Source organism: Ixodes scapularis, unplaced genomic scaffold, assembly GCF_016920785.2.
Source record: "Ixodes scapularis isolate PalLabHiFi unplaced genomic scaffold, ASM1692078v2 PGA_scaffold0__279_contigs__length_252992795, whole genome shotgun sequence".
Classification (NCBI taxonomy): Eukaryota; Metazoa; Arthropoda; class Arachnida; order Ixodida; family Ixodidae; genus Ixodes; species Ixodes scapularis.
In genome coordinates this window covers 159525794-159541938 of record NW_024609835.1, presented here as the reverse complement: position 1 = coordinate 159541938, position 16145 = coordinate 159525794, and the positions used below count along the sequence as shown (strand labels likewise).

The 16145-nt window shown below is 45.3% G+C and overlaps 1 protein-coding gene across 1 annotated transcript in view; it reads right to left on the bottom strand.

The window, feature by feature from the left end:
- The window catches only part of LOC8041789 (ubiquitin carboxyl-terminal hydrolase 8), a gene marked incomplete in the record, with an annotated part of 88070 nt that overhangs the window by 54250 nt on the left and 17675 nt on the right, over window positions 1–16145 (bottom strand). The window contains 6 exon segments of the mRNA XM_042290200.1: window positions 1029–1285; window positions 1731–1881; window positions 4040–4202; window positions 8848–9019; window positions 10897–11069; window positions 12384–12469. Coding sequence (XP_042146134.1) covers window positions 1029–1285; window positions 1731–1881; window positions 4040–4202; window positions 8848–9019; window positions 10897–11069; window positions 12384–12469 — 1002 coding nt within the window.

Sequence of the window (16145 nt, the reverse complement as noted above, 5' to 3'; positions counted from 1 at the left end):
CTTCCGCACAAATCAAAAGGCTGCACCGCACTCCGTGGAGAAATGGTGCAACCAACCTCTGCTGCGCTGTCCTCGCGCAATACAGCAGAGGCTGGTTGCACTATTTCTCCATAGAGTGCGGGGCCATTGGAGTCAGGAAGCGCTCCAATTGCAAACCGAAACTTAGAAACCCGTTGAAGTTGTGCAGCTTTTCAGAAAGCCGTGAAATACCGTGCGTGCCTTCTATCGTTCTGCAATCTGTTGATTTAGAGTTTTTTGATGATGCTCAGCAAGATTCTAATTGAAATCATGCCCTTAAACTCAATATTTAAGAAGTTAATTATGCAAAAATGATTAACTTAATTTTCCCAAACTTTAATAACTTTCCTAAATGAGCCCCCAGCCTAGGACCAAAGCGACACAAGCCTTTTTTTGGTGCGATGCATAGTTTTCGCAACATCAAATTTGTCTACCTTTCGTAAAACACCCTGTATATAGGCATGGGTGCCGTGAAAGTCGCAGCTACCAGACAAAGTCCTTTCTCTCTTTGCCTCGGTTACAAGCCATGCCACCGAGCATCTCTTCGATGAAAAGCTAGTGGTAGCCTGTTTCGGATCCAGTTTCCCACGCTTCTCTATGAAAGTCATGCTCGTTTTTAAAGTTGTTTTCTAAATGTGCACGTCGGGTAGAGCCTGGCACTAGTGCTATGCGTGCTGCTTGGGCTTGGCTTCGTCATTTGCCCTCGTTTCGTGACTCGCTGGCGGCGAGAACGGTTTTATGACCAAATTTAAGCGTTGAAATATCTGGGCCAGTGTTCGAGCCAGCGTCCGTCGAGGTTAGGGTACACATGCCGAGCAAAAGGCGCGTGCGCCCAAGTGCCACAAAAACAAAACACTTTTGTTTCTTTTTCTCGGTTGCATTGTTTGGCTGTCAGCATGGGCTACTTGGACAGGCGTCGACAGGACCTTTTCTGGTCAATCACGTCACGGCGTTCGACGTGCTGCATGTTCTCACTCAGAGAGTATCGCTTGCTGTCAAGAGGGCCTGACCTGAGGAATGTTCGCCTTCGGCGTGTCTGCCAAGGAGTCAAGCGAGGTTCCATTGACGACCCTGTACGAGACGTCGTTGACAACCGTGGGCCCGTTGGGGACATTGGGCTTCTTGGTACGGTCCACAGAGGGCATCAGCTGCCACGACCCGTTGCCGGACCCCGAGGCCGGGCCGTGGTTGCCAGGGGTGGCGTTCTGCTGGGAGCTGGGCGCCTTCTGCTCAAAGTCCCTGTCCAGGTCGGGGAAGTCAATGATGGCTACAAAAGAGGGAGAAAGTTACGGGATTTTAGACACGGTGGTGCGAGGTCCTTTCTTACATATCCCTATCGCTTTTCAAGGAGGTTCGCAGGATCTCTTGCAGGCCAATGCAAAGTGAATGGTGCCTTCGGTTAATAGGTTTCGTTGAATAGAAAATGAATGAAATCGTTAAAAAATTCACTATCTTAAAAGAGTCCACGAAACCGTGTTTTCACTCTGCTTAGCTAGTGCTCGGAATAAGCACTTTCTTCCTGGCAGAAATGACGGCACTGCCAGTACAAAAAGGCATTAGCTGATGCGATGACTTTCGAAGAGTCCGTAGCAGCGCGTCAAACCTCAGAACCAACAAATTCCGCAATTGTTTCTTTTGAATGACGTGCAGATTTCCACAGTGCGTCTCGGGATGTCACACAATGGGCTCTGCAGACGCGGACGGTGGCTTACCCAAGCCGAGGTCAGGTGGGTGGGGGCTGCCGGGAGGGGTGGGAATCCTGGGGTGTGGGTAGGTCGTGTGCATTGGGTAGCGCAGGAGCCAATCTTCGTAGCCTCCGATCAGGACCATCGGCTCGCTCCTCAGGTGCTTGCTCGTGCACCACTGCCGGTGTGCCACACAACGGTCGACGAGCACCGAGAACAAAAAACAAAGACACGTAGGGGCAAAGTGAGCGAGCATTTCCGCAGGAAACGTCCCTCAAGCCCTTAGCAAACCAACGAGGAGCAGACAACTAATTTCCATAATTGCATGCATTCGACAAACTTTATCGTTTTCAAGTTGAATCAGTACTTTTCAATTGTATTGTTGAGCGATGATATCTCTCAGGTTTCTTTGGCAAAACAAGCTCTTACTTGGGAGCCGTCAAAGTAGAGGTGTTTCATACTGAAGGAACCTTTCATATAAAAGGTATCCATGCAAAAGAAACCTGTCCTATTAAAAGTGTTTCATACTAAGGGAACCTGTCACACTAAAGGTATAAAATACTAAAAAATACCTGTCCTACTAAAGGTGTCCCATACTACGAAATATTGCCATACGAAAGGTGTCCCATACAAAAGAAACCTGTCATACAAAAGCTACCCCCTACTAAAGGTGTCCCATATAAAGGAACCGACAGCATCCGAAACACTTGAGTGCCCACCACACTACAGAACCCACTGTACCGTATTTACACAAATTTACACGATTGTAAGTCGACTCTATTGTACGTCAATCCCCCCACATCACGCATAAAAAAAAGAAATCCTTAATAGAGGCAGATTTTACAGCGAACACGTGAGAAAGGCAGGGTATGGGTATCTCTTTTGAAAGCCCAAACTCCAGCATGCGATTGACGCCTTCTGGCGTGATTTGGCTGCGCATGCAAGTGTGAGGCGCGTGAGATGCCCAGGCGTTATTGAAACGAGGAAAACTCATGCTGGAGGCAGGACAACTGAAGCTGCTCCCTGTCGTTCTCACTCTGCGACTAGAGACTACAATTCGTATGCACCGGTGACGTCAGTTCCGTTGTCATCACTGCAACATTCTCAAAGCATGTCGTCGGCGTCGTCCAATGAAATCTCGCACGTCGCAAATGATAACATCAACCGCACCTTCTGCGCTTGTTCGGTGATCGCGTTTGACATCACGGGTAAGGACCGATTGTGCACTTCCGTGCATACGTTGCAAGCCTGGCCTCCAACCCCGGAAGGCATCCCCACCTATCTAGACTTTGGCCTACAGAAGCCTCTTTGTTCGCTGTCACAGTTAAGATCCCGCACCATCGCAGACTCCACTGGAGCACCACCCGCTCTAACGGGTCAAACTTGCATCCAGCAGCGCAGTTGTTGGTTGCTTCTGGATGAAGAATGGCCATAAACAAGCACCGAAAACCTAAACTGCCGGAATCACGCGTGTCAATACAAAAGAATGTAGTTGGCGCTCCAGCATGATCTCAACACTTTATCAAACGACGTACAAGCATGAATCGTGCGAAAAACTGTGAAAAGAAGCTGCGGGAAGTCAGGCGTGAGGCTGTTCAAGCGACTTCCAGAGTGGCTCTTACAAGAAGTGCCGCCACCCCGGGAGTCGGGCACACCGTGCGCTGTTCACCGCCGCACATTCAAGCTAATTTGCGAATCGCTATCAATAATGATCGTTCGCACAAATAAAAAAAAAATTAAAAAAGAACTCGTAAAATGAGCGCACAGAACAGTGCAACGCCACAGCTACAGCCTGCTGAACTCGTAACAAGCCGAGGTGTTCATGATATTGCGAATGTTTCGTTTTTGTCGGCAATGGAATGCTTCCGTTCCATTATAAGTCGACGCCCCCCCCCCCATCAGATTTTCAAGAATTGAAAAATGGGTCGACCTACATTTGTGTAAATACGGTGCTTACAGCCCTTAATACTAGAAATGGCCTTCATGTTCCAGTCTTGCAATGCACAAAAGACATTAATGATCCAATCCAGCCACTACTATACTCCATTCACCTCCAAGCTGAGACTACAGTGGAACCTATGTCCTCGTTGGTCGAGTCACACGTCTCTCTTTCGCCACGTGATCACGCTCCCGCCCACACCCACGCTCAGCGAGCCGGGTTAGGCGTTGAAAGAAGGGCAGCTAATTGGTTCGGCAGACACGTAGCTCCCACCGCAGTCTCAGCCTAGGGGATGAACCAAGTGTAGTCTTAGCGACGTCCAAAGCCACGGGCCAAAAGGTGCGTGGGCTCACGACTCAAATGGCGTTTCTGCGAAATCACAAGGTGCTATACGCACCTTCCAGATGGCATCCTTGAGGACTCTGAGGGGAACGGTGGGTACGCTGGGGACGTCCCTGCTCCTCCAGTCGATCAGGATGACGAAGTCTACCAGGTCCCGCCTCCCGAACAGGGACCGGCTCTCGTCCGGCACCGCTGCCGACAGCTGCTCTCCTGTAATGCTTTTATAATAGAAAAGATGCCATGTAATAACGTCCCATGCGTATGGTACGAGGTGACAGGAAGCCAATTTTATGCCTGAACTCCACAGCAGTGTCCTGTTATAACGAACAATAGCAGGCTGTAAATGGGACAATCTTTTTATACTAGGCCTAAAAGGGGTACTCCGCCATTTTCTTCATAGTCCCCGACGTGTCCGAAGACTTGCGAAACATACCAACAGACATTGCTGAAATAGTAACCCAACTATTAGGCTAGAATAATTTTTTTTTGCAAAGACATTGAATTTACAATTTTGATCCACACCGTATTTACCAAAGTGAAAGTTTCTACTGACAACGACAAAAAAGTGATGCCAAGGGCAGGCAGAAGTTCACTTTAGGGAATGCAGGATTTCTTCCCAACTGATTATGAGCAGGTTCAGGGTGTCAAATAAATGCCTTGGAAGTTCGCACCCACGCAGCAGTACGAAACAAGAGCTTGGCACAGCCAATATTATAGACTGCCTGCTCGGCTTGCAAGCCTGCTTGCCACTGACATTACGGCGCTGAAAGGCACGGATATATTTGAATGTTGATTTTGGCATCTTTCTCATTTGCCGATTTCACAATAACTATTCTGAATTTCGTGATACTAAATAGCACACCAGAAACCGTAAAGGCCAGGGATTCAGAAAATATAGTTAGTTGGGGTAGATAATATATGTACGACAAATTGCTAGGCAATTGTGTTGCATACGTAAAACCTTCTAGCATCACAAACGTTCTTATCGCCGTTTAGCAGGACGTCTAGCCTGTTCAGCCAGACGCCAACGTTCCCAACGCTCTTCATCAGATAATTTAACACATAAAAAGTTTACACTTGAAATGATAAACCTGGTGATATTCTAGAAATTTCTAACCCACTCCTCCTCTCCCACCTTGCCTCCTCGCCTACCTCTCCTCGTCACTTCACCTCTGGTAACATGACTTCATTGTCAACCAAGCAGCGTCAAGCACCTCGCTCCTTCTTGCCCACCCGTCAACCAATCAGTTTCAAGCCTCACGGCCATGCATTTATCCGGGCTTCACTTCTGCGCTTCATGAAATTCCGAACACCTAGCCAAAGAATGTTTCAGGTTAAAAATGGCCGGAGCATCCCTTTAAATGGGAGCTCCTGTGGTTTCTTGATCTACCCAAACTAAGCAGATTTTCAGAATAACCCAGCTTCACTGTTCCCTGCATGCTACTATTTATTATCTCTAAATTCAGAACAGCTATCAAAATAAAAGCAAATGAAGGTGATGCCAAAACCAACATTCAAATTTTCCCGTGCTCTCCAGTGGGGTGACGTCACATGTCGAATCACTTGCGAGTCAAACAGGCAGTCTGCAAAACGCTGTATTTCACACTTTCTTTTTTCGTTTTGCTGGCATGAGCTTAACCAGCATTAGTCTCACGTAATCAAACTTCTTGTAACTCATCGGGAAGAAGCTGTAGCGTATTACATCGGCAACATGTTTTCGGTGTTGCTCTCAGACCAAACTTTAAACTTCAATAACTTTGAAAGAAAAAAAAGACATTTGTTGTAACTTGTACTTTGGATTACTAGTTCAGATATGTCTACTAATCTGTCAAACCAAATTTGAGGCACATCAATGACTATCAAAATTTTGCCAGAGCTTCCCAAGACACGTGACAAACTGTAAATTTTAAAAATCAACAACAAACTGTGTGTTGATGCATCGAGGGACTTCAATGCTAGGACTGATTCCTCAAGGAATTAAGTCACCCCTGGGAACTGTGATTCAGTGAGCGTAAATAAATCTGGGCACTAAAAGGAGCCTTCTCGCACGCTAGGTGAAAGGCACGAAGTTTGGCAGTCCCGTGTTTACTAGGGAAATATCAACACGCTTGACATCTCACCGAAATTCTCTGGATGGACAGTTGCATTTTATGAATCAGAAAATGTTCAAATATATACAAGCTAACAAAAACAGAAGACAAGGTTTATAAACAGGCAAGCTGGTTTAAAGCACACTGCATTTTATATAATAGCAATGATTCACAGATTTTGTGGGGGTAAAATGTTAAGGAATGACGACTAGCTCTAGCGGGCACATGAAAGTCAATACTACGTAAGTAAACTCTCACATGTAATAGTACTATTAAATAGAAGTATAGCAATTATATTTAATAGTACCAGGAAATAGTACAGGAGGACGAGTAATTTTATTTAAATACAAATGTGCCGACAAAAGCAGCGCGTTTTGAATAAAGGTAATAAATTCAAATGGTAAAATAATTTTTTTAAAAATTATAAAATAAACTAAAAAGTAAATTATAAATTAAATTGAAATAAAAGAATACAAATTCAATAATAAATTAAATTTAAACAAGACAAAATAAATAAATAAATAAATAGATAAAAAAATAGATGACAAAACTAATAAAAACTCTAGCTGCCTAGCACAAATTGCACACAGAATATGGTCTGTACGGAACAGATTCTGTACTTCTTGGTCTTCGTCAACATCATCAAACCTGTACAATTTTTTTTTTTTTCTTAAAAAAGGTATTTAAGAATTTGATGTTCTGCATTCTTGGTGAATGTCACGAGGGACGACTCAAAATTCTTGATCGCCAGAAAAACTGCTCTCTAAAAATGCCAAAGATTATCAGGCACCAAAAAGAAAAAAAGAAAACTCGTCAGAACTGTGGTTGACTTTCCAGTTGTCCCCATCCCTCACAGTGCCCTCAGCTTGCCTCAGCACAATCTTCATGCGCTGTCATATTGAGAGTACCAAAAAATAAAGAACATTAGACGGCTTTTGCCTCGTCACTAATACCTTATCTCTAAATTTCCAAAAAATACTTAAACTTTTATGTCATAAAAAAAAAAAAAGTCAAGAGTTTATTAGTTCATTTTTTTTTTTTTTTTTTTTGCAATTAAAGATTTTTTGGCGGTTACGTAATGCGCTTCAGAAAGCGTTTTATACAATAAAATAAAGAGCGTCGAAGTCGGGGTGGTTGGCGGTCCTTTAAAGGGACACTGACGGGGTATTATTTATGCTTGCCGAGGTTTTTACTTGTACGTGACATATGGGAGCCCAACTACCCGGAACAGAATTTGCGGCTCAAAATTCGGTTTGTTTCCGCCCGAAAACCACAGATCGAGAACCGGCCGATTTGAGTCGCGCTCACTCTCTTTTCTGTGGTCATGGGCCGTTTTTTAAGATTTATACACGACCACCAAATTTAATCAAAGTCGTGGTTCATTGAAGGCACACAGTCAATACTAAAAAAATAGAAAAAAAATATGAAACCCATTTTTTGTGGCTTCCAAAAAGCTGCAAATACGTTGATTGAAAAAAAAAAGGTTGTGCAGACAACCAGAAGCATTCTGTGTGTTCACTGCATAATTCTCAACATGGCATCGTTTCGCGTTTCATGGGACTCGCAAGTGGCAGCGGACAACGGGAGTATGACCTCTACTTCAGAACTGTCTTTCACGGTACCGGCGAATTCTGTCTTCCTTCGAAAGAGAAATTTTGGACCGACCAAAAAAATTGATATCCCTCCCGTGCGACACGCCCGACCAGCAAGCTGATTGCACGAAGACGTCACAAAGCCGTCGTCCCTTCTCGTGGCTGAAGACATTGCTCGCTCGAACGTCAAGCACGAAGTGCGTACTTCGAGTTGAATATGCATGCATATGGTTTCTTTAGTAGGTGCGAATCTCCCAATGCGTGGTGCTGTCCGACTTCAAGCCGGGAGTGCATGTACTGGAGGGAAATCGGCAGCAAACTTTCGGACATACAGTCGACCGGCTGCATTACTACGAACGAAAAAGTTCCTTCAGTAGATCAGTAGAAAGACGTCCGCTTCACACACAGCGGGCACGGGTTCAATCCTTAGTGTGGGCGTACCACTTTTTTTTTTCAAACATTTTGCGATGTTTACATTTCTTTTTTTTTACAATTATCACTGAAAAATCAGTTGTTGTGGACGATACGTCGCCGAACTAGATGGTATGGCATTCCATTTTTGACACCTCTGTCGTGCAATGTCACTTTCAGATGCAGGACATGTGAGGCAGCTCTTCACGCAACATCTTGGGAGTATTCTTTTCGGAGCCGATCACGGGAATTCACAACGGGCACTCACTACTAATTGCCAACACTTAAATGTACAAAACAACTCATCTTGAAGTACAGAACAGCAAGCGGAACAAACATAACTGCAAAGGAATCGCACGGCGAACGAATCCCACAAAGATTTCGTCTGCTGCACCCGAAAGAAAAAAAAAAAAATCGCAGAGTCGGGTGTAGCCACGTGACTTCCACGACTTACTAACTCTCTCCTCTCCACTTCTCCGTGCGGTGTGGGGGTTTCAGTTTCGAGCAGTTGCGTTTTTTGGCTTTATAAAAAAATATGTGACACTGTAGCAAAATATTAATTGGGTAGTATTCCCACACCACAATAAATCGTCTGGCAAAAAATGGAAAAAAAATTTGGGGGGTGTCAGTGTCCCTTTAAGTGGCGCGTCCCACGCATTTGAGGACTCAGAAGATGAAAGTCCTCTAATGCATCCTCAAATGAAAGTGGACAGAACAAGGCGGTGACGGAAGCGGGAGGCCAAAGACGATGAAACGGGGGAAACACGCACCCCGGAGACAGGATTTCCTCGGGGATGTTGATGCAGTGGCTGTGCTTCAGGCGTGACTCGAAGAAATCATCCCGCTCTCGGCAATCCAAGATCAGCAGGTTCAGCGTGTTGTCCAGCAGCAGGTCGTACAGCTCAAAGCTGGAGATGCACGTCTTGGCCGGCTTGATGACCCCTGGTAAGGGACGAGGTTGCATTGTCATTAGCGCTCATTTGTCGGCTTTCCTGGCAACGTCTACGAATGTTTCTGCAGCCACGAAGAAGCAAAAGCGAGGCAGCTGACTGACTACAGTGTCTTAAAGGACACATGCAAAGGAAAAAAACATTTTTTTTTAAACAGCTTAGATGGAAAAAGGAAGTCGTAAAACAATTTTACAACGAAGAAAAAAAATTTTTAGAGCTATATTTACGGCGCTATACGAACTTCTAGTTGGCGCCCACGGGAGCCGCCGCTGGTCACGTGATAGGCCCGCGCGCCGCCGCCGCAAAGTCACGCTGAGCGTTGTGCGAACGCCGCTTCAAAGCATTTCTCCACGCCACCATCGCCGCCGCAGTACAAGTTCGTCCGCTTCGGGGCGCCGCTGCCATTGTCTGTCCGGCGCACAGGTCTATCATGTCTGCTTGCGCTTTTTCAGGAGTTTCCTTTGGGCTCTGAAAGTTACCTATTAATCTTAGTTTTTTGTTATACTTCAAACAAAGATTAATAAGTTACTTTTAGATGCCATACAAAGCTTCCGAAAGAGCGCAAGCACCACGTGATAAATAAGGGCCAATCACGTGATAAATAAGGGCAACCTTTCCGCGGCGCCGGAGGGCGCCAACTACAAATTCGTATAAAGCCGTAAATATAGCTCTAAAATCTTTTTTTCTTCGTTGTAATATTGTTTTAGCACATACTTTTTCCGTCTAAGCTGTTTAAAAAAAAAAGTTTTTTTCCTTTGCATGTGTGGAATCCAAGGTCGTCCATTTATGGTGACGACCCAATCTACGGGCTCTAACCATGAAGATACCCAAAATTACACTTAATTCCCCCATTGAAAATCTAGTCTAAGATGGTGGCACGTCCCTCTTTCTGCACCTTGGAGCAGATTCTATGGAGTGCCGTCGAAAGGCGTTTTCAAGAAATAATCGCTGTATTATGTCTCCTACAGCCAAAGATTTGATGTTTTCGTCAAACCATAACGCACGACACGCCTAAAAAGAGCAATAGTAGTAACTGTTAGGCTCAAAGACATCTTGGTATTGTTTTGTGTTTTGTTTGTTTCTCAATAGGGTCAAAGGAAACTAGGTTTCACAACATTTACCACTGTGGATGTCACAGGCACAACTGTCTGCCGCTTATGGCTTCGGAAGCAAGGCTGCCAACAAAGGAAAATCAGAATTTTGAAGCATGCAAGGTCGCATTTCGAGCAGCCTCGCGTATTTAAAAGTGAGAGGAACGATGAAGATGAATCCAGTGCAGCGAATGTGTCTGCTCTTTCAGTTTTTTTTATGGGTTTCACTTTGAGTAAGGGCAGTTTGTTTTTACAGAAACCGGCGACTGCCACCTTGGCAATAGGCATTACTGTTTGATTACAAATCGTGCTTTCACAACGTGCATCTAGTACACAAAACTGAATGGTACGTTGCTTACCTCGAAACTCAACTTATCTAGTGGATTTTAGGGTTTTAGACAAATTAAGGGGGTTTACTGTATTCGAGTGAGAGGTGCATGGGAGCAGCTCAGATAGACACTCGTTGTGCTCAATGGCTCGTGCAATTTCAAAGATTTCTCGATTCTCACGGGTGCCCAAAGCTTTGACTGCAACTACACCGAATGCTCATAAAGCGGACATTTTTTAAGCCGTGCAGTGTAGGAGATTTGTTTTATGTACGGAACATGCGCAAGGTGCAGACCATGCAGGCTGTGCGGACTAGGTATGCATATTGGGTGCAGACCTTGTAGAGATCTTCAGCCGAAGTTTGGAGACTTTTCGTTAACTCGTGAAATTCATTACAAATCAGACCCCACCTCGATCGTAGGGGAGGCAAGTACGTTGCACTCGGACTCACCTGCCACAGGCACCGGGGAAGAGCCAGTTCTTGGCTCTCCGTTTGTTTTGCTGCTCTCGTCCAGGTGCTCCTTGGCGACTGGCGTCCTCTTGCCCTGCTGCTCAGCGTACGCCTCTTCCGCTGCCTTCTGCTCCTTGGCCTCGGCTGCTTTCACCTCCTTCAGGAGGGCATACCTTCAAGGAAAAGAAAAAGGAAGAGGGCTTCATGGAATGCTCACCCTAACCACGGGGCCACATGTGGAAACTGTTTATCCGAGTGTCGTCGTGAAATTGTATTACGCATATTTTACCTCATTCGAACACTGTTGTATATTCGTTGTATAACTGAGGCTTTTCGATTATTTCGACTTTTCGTTTATTTCGATCGTGTTCAAAAGTCCCGGCGAGCACCCATACATTTCTATGGGAAGAAAAGTTTGATAGTTCGAACTCGGAAAGACCCCGCTTTGGATAATTCGTCCCGAGCAAATGCGCGCGGGCTCACATTGCACGGCACCACGGCAGAAAAACCATCAACGTACGGCGAAACACGGGCCCTTTGCTGGAAAGCTGAACGTGTGCAAATATGCACCTGCTCCTCTACGCCGTTGACATGGACCGTAGCGAATGACACGAGCCAGTGCAACCAATCTAGCATGGAGTAGCGCGGAGAACATAACACGTGGTCGGGCACAGAGACAGCGCGTGCTCTCAAAGCGCTCTGTAGCATAGTGTGCGGTCCATTTTGCACGCCGGAAAGCGTGGGTTCTCGTTTCCTTTTTTCTTTTTTTGTACCACAATCAAGATGTTTCTGAACCAAAATTTACTGGGGAATCGGGCTATTTACTTTATTTTGTTTTAAGTTAAAGTCCTCATTAAGAAAAACTATATTTTCAAAAATTTACATTGGACAGATATGCATCTTATATTTTCAGGTAATCCCCCTTTCTGAAATATTTACATTTGACTTATAAAAACTAGATAGCCCTAAGTACCACATCCCAAACCAAGAATTCAAGCAGTCAAAATGGTGCTTAATAGCTTCATTTGCATATCATAGATTTCTTAACGAAGAGTGACACATCCTCTAAAGCAGGTAGTATGTAAATGTGTCCTAGAGAGCTGAAAGTTTGCACAGTACACCTACATCAGAGTTAAATCTCCCCTGCAAATTTCATTCTGACCACTTGAATAGTTCAGAAGTTCAACCTCTAGCCAGTGACCCCCCTTAACAATCGGCGGATGGGTCTGCCGAGCATCTGTGTCAGAATAAATTGTAGCAAAAATAAACTTTCGCAGATCTGTAACACTACAAGCTACTTCCAGGTAAGCTGTCAAGACAATTTGTTGAGTTATACAATGCTCACTACAATTTACAATGCTGTTCTGTCCTGAGTGTTGGCAGAAAAGCTAGTCTTGGCATCCTTGTAGTAGTCCAGGTTTGCCCCGTAAACCCAGCGCTCGTGAGCTGCAATCAGGATCATTGAGGTAAAAAAGACGTATATGTACCTTTTTATTAAACTCTCCTTCAGCTTCTCAAGGGTCTCCATGACCCTCGGGCAGTGTTTGATCATCAGCGTATCATCGTACTTCGTCTGCAAAAAGAAAAACCAGAAATTGAAGCATGCTACTGACAGCGTTACGAAATCACACTAGCCACTCATTAGTTAATTGATCTCTTTTTTTTAAGCTACTTGAAAGGCCTGATAAAGTCCATTAGTATATGAATGAGAAACAAAACAACAGCGAAGCAAAATCTGGTGAGCGTTTCGTAGATAATGTTGAATAAGACGGTAGCAAAGTGAAACCAAACGCGATATTCTGCAATTCCCTGCCTTTTCTTGTATGGGTCAAGGGGACGTCTTCAAGTGTTTTCCTTGGGCCTTAGAAGTACTATTAAACAAGCATGAGGAGACCACATCAAAACATAGCAATAAAACCCTTAAAGGGAAGATGGGGCACTTCTGAATTTGAGAAAAAAACACTTGAATTGCGCTCATTTGGCCTTTAGAATAACAGATATCACAATTATGTTTCAATGCGACGCATCGGAGAGCCATAAGAGCAATTTCAAAATAAATCTGAAGCCCCGCCTCCCTTGGGCAGCCAAAAGATTCGTCGATGACGTCACGTACAGTGACTGTCTTTCGCATTTTCTCGTGTTTAGCAGTACTTGCGCAGCAAATGGTTTGGGTATTCGGGTTCACGGGGTAAAAATACACTAGAATTCACTTCCAACTTATTTTTTTCAAGAAGCTCCGTAGCTTCATTTTAAAAAATGCCCTCAAAGGTCTCGGAGCAAAATGCTGTTTGCCATTCGGAAGACATTTTTATGGGCAGCCTCCCCTGGAAAGTTTTCGTCTCTCCCATGAAACGTATGTGCATCCATGGGAGAGTGATAAGCAGATACATTGGCAAGAAAGATCAATACAGTCAAACCTGGATATATAGAATTCAAAGGGGATCGTAAAGTAGTTCAATGTATCAATAATTTGATATACAAAAATATGTTAAAAGCTTGAGTTGAAATTTCCTGGCATCTCTGCTAATACCGAAGGTCGAGACAAACTTGCAACGAACGGGAGTGTATTAAATAGAACATTCAAGAGCCACTAAATACAGTACAGCGTAGTTGGCTGAGACTGCAAACACCGCGGCGCTTACACGCGCACCTGGCCGGGAACTCCACACAGCATAAGCGACAAAACACAAAAATAATATTAAAAAAAACAACGGAAAAGTTAGGTGCATGAAAAAAATCTATTGATCCATAGCAAAAGGTTAAGCAAGCCACAAAAAAGAAAGCTCACTAAATTCACGCAAGAAAAAAAAAAAAAAAAAAAAATTAGGCAAAGCAATAACGGCAAAAGAAAAAAACTCTCAGCCTTTCCACTCTAGTGAAGAAGGAAGACCAGCGAAGCTGTACTATGGTGGGAATGAAGTAATGGCCGGACGCAAGTCGGCAAGCCAGACTGGAAAGGCTGGAAAGGTTGCCGCCATCTCTGAGCGATGGTGGCAACCAGACATCCAGCAAACACAACACTCTGGACAGCTACCACCACCTATGAGTGACAATGCCCACCAGACAACTGGCAAGCCAGTTGTCTGGTTGCCACCATCGCTCAGAGATGGTGGTAGCTGCCCAGAGTGTTGTGTCGACATTTCTTTGCTGGTGGACACAATCCTGGGAAAACTAGCCCTTAACAGCTCTGCTGTAAAAAGTAAACAAAGATAAATTCAAAGTGTGACTGCACAACAGTTTTGTGGGCACACTCTGTGGACACACTTGAGTTGCCAAAGAATTTTATTTCTTTTTCATATTTTATTTTGGGGCTAAGGAGTCACGCAGCATCAACAGTGCTGGGGGAAGGGCGCAGGCTACCGTTCTAAAAGCGGGCACTCCCTGCTCTCCGAACGTGCAAGTGCCCTTCCCCTTGCTTTTGCCATCTTCCACTCTTTTCTTTACAGTTCACTGTTTCTCTTTTCCCACAACTGCTCTTTCTCTGCGTATCTTCCCACGTGTATGCTGGCTTGGCAGCCTGCTAGCCACGCAATGCAGCTGGCTTGGCAGCCTGCTAGCCATGCAATGCAGCTGGCTTGGCGGTCTGCTAGCCACGCAATGCAGCTGGCTTGGCGGTCTGCTAGCCATGCAACGCAAGCAATGCGCTCGCCACCGGCACAATCGGATCGCAGGAAAAGCAACAGGCGGCTGGGCTTCGTTTGCTATATAGAGTGTCCCCGCCATGGGAGTTGGATACAAAAAGACAATCTCTCATACTGTTACATGTGATTTTCAAGAAGATGTTTGGACTGTTTGATATAAACAAAAATTTGAAATACCCGAGTGCGATATAACCGGGCTTGACTGTATTCTGAATGCTTCCCACGGTGAATCAAATGCAGAACCCCAGGATTTTGAGCCCGGCGCTCAACTACTGTGCCAAAAGGGAGACTTGCAAAGTAAGAGCTATTATATATGCGCCATTCTCCCTTTCTTATAGCATGCATACACGGGACGCTGGACCAGGCGTACACTAAATGCGCCACAGTATTCACAATGCGTTGCAAGGGGAATGAGAGGACTCGAGAGGAGATAGCTGAACAGAAGTGGCGACGTGCTCAGTAGGACCATTTTTATTACTGCGAAAGCATTAACTGTCCCATGGAGCGAAGGTGGCGTTGTCTGTAAACGTCTGTAGCAGCAAAAAACGGAACCTAAATTCCCAGTGGCTGCGACACGTCATGTGGCTCCATAGCAAAGACGTCATCGTTGCTAAGGAGTCAGTCAAACTGCTGGTGGCGCAGTGGGAGGGGGGGATGCGGGTATGCGCTGGCCTGATGTTAGGCCTAACGCTACGCTTTGAGGTCTAACGTCACGAATCCGCAGCTAATGATGACGAGAGGACACGTGACTTCATCACGCGCCGCGCCGAGCTTCGCACTCCCGCCGCTGTCTCAACCAGCGGCAGCAGTAAAAGTTTAAAACAAACGCAGCTGCAATACTCTAAAACATTGCTCACAGCACAAAACTCGAAGGAGCACTCAGCAGTGTTCAATTGGACATTAACGCTTTTGCACCCACAACTCATTAGAAGTGCTCAGGTGTCCTCGGAATTTTTTTACAGCGGAGTTGTTAAGGGTTAGTTTCCCCCGTTTAGAGTCCGTGGACAAATAAATCTCGTCACAACGCTCTGGACAGCTACCACCATCTATGAGCGGCGGCGGCACATAGTACAGCTCCGCTGCTCTTCCTTCTTCACCAGAGTGGAAAGGCTGAAAATTTATTTCAATGAAAATGTACGGACATTTGAAGCTTAGTTACCTGCCGTGGGATTTCTCGATTTAATTGTCTAAATACAGCCTTCACAAGACATGAGCAATGCTATTGTACTTCGACGTAGTCTGCAGCGAAGCACCCCCACAAACGCAGGCCTGTGTTAGCATTTATTGCCCTTGTGCTTGCAGTCGTCCTTAAATTTGGACGGTCATGGTTTGGACTGGACTGAACTGTACTGGTTTCGAGAGGCCATGGCGCAGTTCCCACCAAGCTCTTTCGCTTTGGTCGTTTAACCGCTACATCCACTTTCCCTCTTATGTAAAAGAGAGCATCTTCTTGCGCGCTTCCAATGACGTGCTGCGGGAGCGGGAGAGGAGGGGATTGAGCGGCCGTGGCATAACGTAAGCTACAATGTAAAAGAAGGGTGCAGCGACGACGCCGTTTGTGCAAAACCGCCGACACCCGGGAGGAAAGACTGGCTCTTCGAAGACAAC